At 33.5% G+C, this 6753-nt stretch overlaps 1 protein-coding gene across 1 annotated transcript in view; it reads left to right on the top strand.

Moving 5' to 3' along the window:
• The window catches only part of LNX2 (ligand of numb-protein X 2), a 43595-nt gene that overhangs the window by 27462 nt on the left and 9380 nt on the right, over positions 1 to 6753 (top strand). The window contains exons 5-6 of the mRNA XM_008585662.1: positions 891 to 1031; positions 4546 to 4723. Coding sequence (XP_008583884.1) covers positions 891 to 1031; positions 4546 to 4723 — 319 coding nt within the window. The remainder of the gene's footprint in view (positions 1 to 890; positions 1032 to 4545; positions 4724 to 6753) is intronic.

Raw genomic sequence — 6753 nt, 5'->3', positions numbered from 1 at the left:
AACATGATCGATTATAATCAATTCCTTGAAAGCAGGCTATCATATTTTCCCAGAGGAATAAAGGTAGATTTGGGGATTGTGATGATGATCAAGAGTCAATATCTGATAAATCAGACCTGTTCTTTAACAGCAAGGATAAAATAATTTATAAGAATATAATAGGTGTGAATTTGTATTTAAAATATGGTGGCTAACAGGCCTCTAATTTAAAATGATAGTCACAAACCTCTAAGATAATTTAATGCTTAAGGACCTGTGTGTCACATTCACACACACACACACACACTCTCTCTCTCTCTCTCTCTCTCTGATCTTGTTATACAGGATTTACATAGTCCTTCTTTTCAGGGTTGTTTAAGCTGATGTCCTATTTTTGACTCAGACCTATAGTAAGCAGAAGCAAAATTGTGCAGAGTTTCATTGATTATTACTTCCAAAGTAGCAACCGTGGAATTTATTTTAAAAGTCACAATGGAGTTTATTCAAGTTTTGAAGCTGTTCTTCCTTTTGTTTTCTTTCCTTTGCTCTCTACAATACTAGAGCCAACCTTGAAGGGGCAAAGAAGTATTTTTTTAAAAATTACCCTCCCAGAAATCATCAGGAAATAAGAGCCCAGGCAGTTTGACTGCTTTGCTTTGGTCATTTTGGAAGTGGGGTTGCAGAGGACATGCTCAAGATCTGTGGGTGCGGGTGTGGGTATAAGCCCCAGAAGTTTTAATATATTGGCAAATAAAACGAACTGCCTTTCTCCCCTCAACCAGGTGCTCCAGGTCTCTGCACAGGTGAGGCCCTGTTACAATGATTGAGAAGTTCATTGAAAATTACACTACCCATAATCATAAAGTGACAAACATCATTAATGACTGGTAATGTATGTGTGTTTTCTCCAGGCCAGCGGAGAGAGGGTGAATTTAACAATTGCTAGACAAGGGAAACCCCAGCCTGGTAACACTCTCCGAGAAGCAGGAACTCACAGCAGCAGCCAGCACCATGCACAGACACTGTATCACAGCAGACCAAGCTCACATAAGGTGAGGATTTTTTTTTTTATGCCACCCTCAAAAGATCATTATTGCAAGCTAATAAGACTTAAATGAAGGCTTCTTGTACATATGTCAGTCATACCTCAGTAATGCAATTTTTAAACAAGATTTAAATCAAGACTGTTATTTTGTTGGAAAAGGTGAACATAGGTATTTGAGGTGTAGAATGTGTGTTTTGCTACCTGGGAGAAGTACTGCATTGTCTCAGTTCTTCAGCCACTGGAGACAGTTTCTTGGTGGGGAAGGTTCCTCTGCCACATGATTGACAAGAAGTATGTGATCTTCCAGAAAGGTCTTGATTTGTTTAGTCCTACTTGAAAGTGGGATTTATCTTGAGTTGCTCATTTAAATATAAGAGTTGGTTATATGATTGAAAAAGCATAATGAAGACGTGATTGACAAGTCTATACTTAACATTTTTGCACATTGCCTGTAATAACAGAATTAGATATGTAAATATTAAACATGAATCGTGAATTTTGATAGGTAGATGTATAGCATATTTCTTTTTATGTTACAGCTTAAGGAACATTACCCTAAATCATTTAAAATTCTCATACGTTGAGCTTTGTTATGCTTCCTCGTAATCAGTATTTCACTGGTTTTATAATATATTCCAAGGTCAGTTATCTGCGCTGAGAATTTTGATACTGTCTCACTTTCATTCCAGAAATCAAAAAAGAATGGTATTTTACCATTCTTGGTATTATTTGCTTCATTTGATCCTTTATGTGAACTCAACTTCCAGTAGGCCAGGAATTTTTAAATGATGATGTGGTGCATACCCAAATATATAAAAATATAATCTAAATATGAGCTTCCAAAATCATTCTTCTTAAGTAAAACTAAATTGCTTTACTAACAAAAACTTATTTATTGGTCTGCTTAAAAACCACAGGAAGTTCCCTATATGCTAAAGTAGCTTTTTAATGTAAGTACATTTTGAGAGAATAATTACCTTTGGAATCTGTCTCTCATACCCTAAGAAAGCATAGCTCAAAGACAAATTTTTGGCCCATCAGGTTTATCTGGTTTTCTGAGCTAAGTACAGACTTGTCACTGGTCTTTGGTTTATGTAATACTTAAAAGAAATTATAACCACAGACTTTGTTCTCATTTCTGAACAAAACCCAAAATGTATGAAGGAAACCTATAATTTTGCCTTTATAATGCTGACTATGAAAAAGCAGTTATTGTTCTGAACAAGAATTTTAAATAAGAGTTGTTTCAGATAGCTAGTCCTTCCTTTACAAGTTATATATACCTAAAGAATTGTAATATAAGGCAAAAGTTAGTAATTGAATCTTTTATGTTATCGAATTTTACAAAATTTGAGATGTGGGTGTCTATGACAACATCATAGTTTTAAAACAGTTTGAAAAACTGAATTTAATTATTTCAACATTCATATAGAGAACTCTGCTTATTTTATTTGTTTGTGGCACATGTTATTTTTCTGTTACAATGGCTGATTGTTATTCTCTTTAATTTTATGTGACAGTGTTTTAAATAACAATGCTGAGTTCATTCTTACTCCAGGTACTCTGCAAACCTGGCTGGGTAGAACACGTGCATGGAATGTAATGTGTTCATTTAGCTGTTTACTACTAACACACTGCATTTGTTATGTCACATTCTGATTTAGAAGAATGAAGGTTTCCTAAGGAAAAAAACACACAAATTCACCAAAACAACGTGTTCAGACTATCAGCATCATTGTTAAAAACTAGTGTTCTTTAATCTACTACCAGTCTCTTGGTAACTGCTTGGATAAGCATTCACATGGTGTTGAACTCTCAGAAAGTTCCTTGAAGCATATTTAGTAAAATCTTTGAAGTTTGGTTTGGTTCCTGAGGAAAAATTGCATACATTTCAGCCATCTAGAATAATAAAACAGCCACTTCTAATTGATTAAATATGTAAAGGCTGAAATTGCTTAAATACACTCAAGGATGAGTTTACCTGAGTTGCCTTTATAATAAAGTCATTTCTGCCCAGTTTTGAAGGATACAAACATAAATTTTATACCTTTAAATAGGAAATTGCCTTAAAATGTGTACAAGTTTTTCGGGGTCATAACATTTTCTAGGAATGCTATGCTGCTATTACAAATAGTTCCTTTGACAAAATTTCAAGAGTACATGGGTTCCAGATCCAGAGAAGGACAGATGGGCCTGGAATTCCAGCGCCCAATTTAGGGATCTGATAAACAGCATTATTAATAGTTAAGTAAATATCAACTCTTTAAAATAATGTTATTAAAGGAAATTTTATAATTCTGTAAATATAATTCGTATATTTCTATTTTTGATATTGTTAATAATGTTAGTAATTATCTTGTTATTTATAATATTCTCTTAACAGTTGGTAAGTGTTAAAACCTTTTGAGACATTAGCTTCCACTGTTACACTTAATGGGATAGTACCTGTGTGGGCATATATGCACATTATGTACACAGAGTACATCATACTATATGCATATATACAAAATATGTATTTATATTAATATATAGTACACATGATTTTAACTGCATAAGTTTAAATACCAGTGCGGTCACCTATACTTGTAAGATTTGGGGCAAGTTACATGACCTCTCTAAGCTTGTTTCCTCATCTGTAAAATGGCACCAATAATAGTATATACTTTTGGATTGTTGTGAGGGTTAAATGAAATAATGCATGTAAATCCATTAGCTTTGCACATGCTAAGCCCTAATAAATGTTAGCTATTATTATTATTTTAGTATTAATATTGCATATGTATACCTTCTTTTTTATTGAATTCTAATTTAAAAGTGATGTTTTAATTCTTTTTCTTATTTCCAGTAGTGTCTCAGTAATAAGTAGCAGTAGCAAACAATAGTAAAAATAGGTTTTCCCAGAGAATATTAGTTTGTTGGCAATTTATTTCCCTGTCATTAACTTTTTCAAAAATTCAGTTTTTTCATACGTTTTTAGCTTTTCATGAAGGTTTTGAAGGTAGATTTGCACCTGCTTCATGATTGAGCACTCATAGTCAATGTCAGTAAGAATCAGAAGATAGATGTGTCGTTTTTTTCTGGCAGTTAGCAAAACCACAGTTTACTTTTACACTGCTCTGTCAGCTTTTGTTTTATTTCAAAGAGTTGCGGAGGGGAAGATGGAAGTAAAATTAATTGGCTTCAGAATCTTAAAACTCAAAAGCATTATGTACTTTTATAGAATTGATCATAATTTAGAGCTCAAGATAGTTATACAAATGATGTGATTATTTTACTTTGACTTTCATGTCAACACTCCTGAGTTTTTTTGGTTCTATAAATAGTCATATGAAAATACAGTAGTCCAAAATTTGATATTGATCCACAGTGTACCTATTAAGAACTGTGTGTTACTTTCAGTTCTAAATAAGAGATCAAAACAATACCACTTTATAAATGCCATGTAAGTTACTACCTTAGTTTAATCTGTCTTTAGTTATATATTATTCATTATCCAATAATTTTTTCCTTTCATGTTTTAGGATCTTACTCAGTGTGTTACATGCCAAGAAAAACACATTACTGTAAAGAAGGAACCACACGAGTCCCTTGGAATGACAGTTGCTGGGGGCAGAGGAAGTAAGAGTGGTGAACTGCCCATCTTTGTAACCAGCGTGCCACCTCATGGCTGCCTTGCACGAGATGGCAGAATCAAGAGAGGTGAGATAGGATCTTGAACAGTTTCACCACATCTTCAATCTGAATTAAACTCACATTTTTAAGAAAAGAGTATCTACAGAGTTTTCTATTAAACATGACTGTTTAATCTTTTAAAGTGTCTCTTGCATATGAAAGCATGAAGTCTTCCTACAAGGGTAGAAAAATGCCTGTGTAAAGGAAAATTGCTGAACCTTTACAGTGGCTCCAGAAATTTGGTAACAGTTACTCAGACTGTTGGATTATTTTATCTTAGAAAAGATCCTCTAAGAGACTTATTATGCTTCTGCTATTATGGCAGACAGAGACACTCTGAAGGGCCATCTGACTAAAATACAAATGTTTCTTATAATAAAGTGTCTTTGTAGAGGGGAGCTTAGAGAGGAGGTGGGGCAGAGGACAAAATTAATTTTAGGGACAAACTGATTTACCATTTCACATTCCCTATCAATGCTGTATAATTTGTATAGGTGGGAGAGGGGTGCAACTCATTTACCATTTCACATTCCCTATCAATGCTGTATAATTTGTATAGGTGGGAGAGGGGTGCAATTAGCCACTATAACCATGGTAAAAATAGCAGTTTCCATTGACTTAGTTTGTTCATATGGAAAGAAAACTTAGTCTTCAAAGTAATTTTTCCAAGAATGAAATTAGACTCCTACCTCACAGTATATACAAAAATTAACTCATAATGGATCCAAGACCTAACTTTAAGAGCTAAAACTTTTAGAAATTAGTCTTCAAAGTAATTTTTCCAAGAATGAAATTAGACTCCTACCTCACAGCATATACAAAAATTAACTCATAATGGATCCAAGACCTAACTTTAAGAGCTAAAACTTTTAGAATATCACACAGATGTAAATCCTCATGACCTTGGATTAGGCAGTGATTTCTTAGATATAAAAAAGTACAGCAACAAAAGAAAAAAAAGATAAATTGGACCTTGGCAAAATTACAAACTTTAGAGCTACAAAGGAAACCACAAAGAAAGTGAAAAGATAAGTCACAGAATTGGAGAAAATATTTGCAAGTCATATATTATGAATGACTTGTATCTAGACTATGTAAAGAATTCTTACAACTCAATAGAAAAAAGATAAATAACCTAATTTAAAGATGGGCAAAGAATCCAAATAGCCCAAAGAAGATAAACCAATAATCACGTGAAAAGGTGCTCAACATCATTGGATATTAGGGAAATTCAAATCAAAACCACAATGAGATACCACTTCACATCCACTAGAATGACTATAATAAAAAGACAACAACCAACATTGGCAAAGATGTGGAGAAATTGAAATCCTTATACACTGCTGGTGGGAATATAAAATGGTATAACTGTTTTGGAAAACAATTTGGCAGTTTCTCAAAGAGTTAAACATTGAGTTGCCATATGACCTAACAATTCCACTCCTAGAGAAATGAAAATATATGTCCACACAAAAACTTGTACACCAGTGTTCATAACAGCATTATTCACAATGCCAAAAAGTGGAAACAGTCCAAATGTCCATCACCTGAGGAATGGATCAACAGAATGTGGTCTGTCCATACACCAAATTATTATTTGGCAATAAGAAGGAAGGAAGTACATGCTACAACATGAATGAACCTTGAAAACATCATGCTAAGTAAAAGAAGCCAGTCACAAAGACCACATATGGTTGGTTCCATTTATATGAAATGTCCAGAATAGGCAAATCTATAGAAACAGACAGTAGATTAGTAGTTGCTTAGGGGAAGGGGAGTGACTGCTAATTGGCACAGGCTTTTTGGGGGTGATAAAAATATTCTAAAAATAATTCTGATGGTTGTTGCACAACTCAGAGAATATACAAAAAACCATAAAGTTGTATACTTTAAATGGGTGAATTAAATGGAATGTGAATTATATCTCAGTAAGGCCACAATAAAAGAAGTTATTTCTCCAATTATAGAATTTGGGGTAATTTTATTTCCTTATTATGTTTTCTAAGTTTTCTATAGTGAGAATGTTTTGTTTTAATAATCTGAAAAATAGATGGAAA

Source organism: Galeopterus variegatus, unplaced genomic scaffold (assembly GCF_000696425.1).
Source record: "Galeopterus variegatus unplaced genomic scaffold, G_variegatus-3.0.2 Scaffold3658, whole genome shotgun sequence".
NCBI classification, from domain to species: domain Eukaryota; kingdom Metazoa; phylum Chordata; class Mammalia; order Dermoptera; family Cynocephalidae; genus Galeopterus; species Galeopterus variegatus.
Note: the sequence above shows the minus strand (reverse complement) of the source record. Positions and strands in the feature narration are given on the sequence as shown.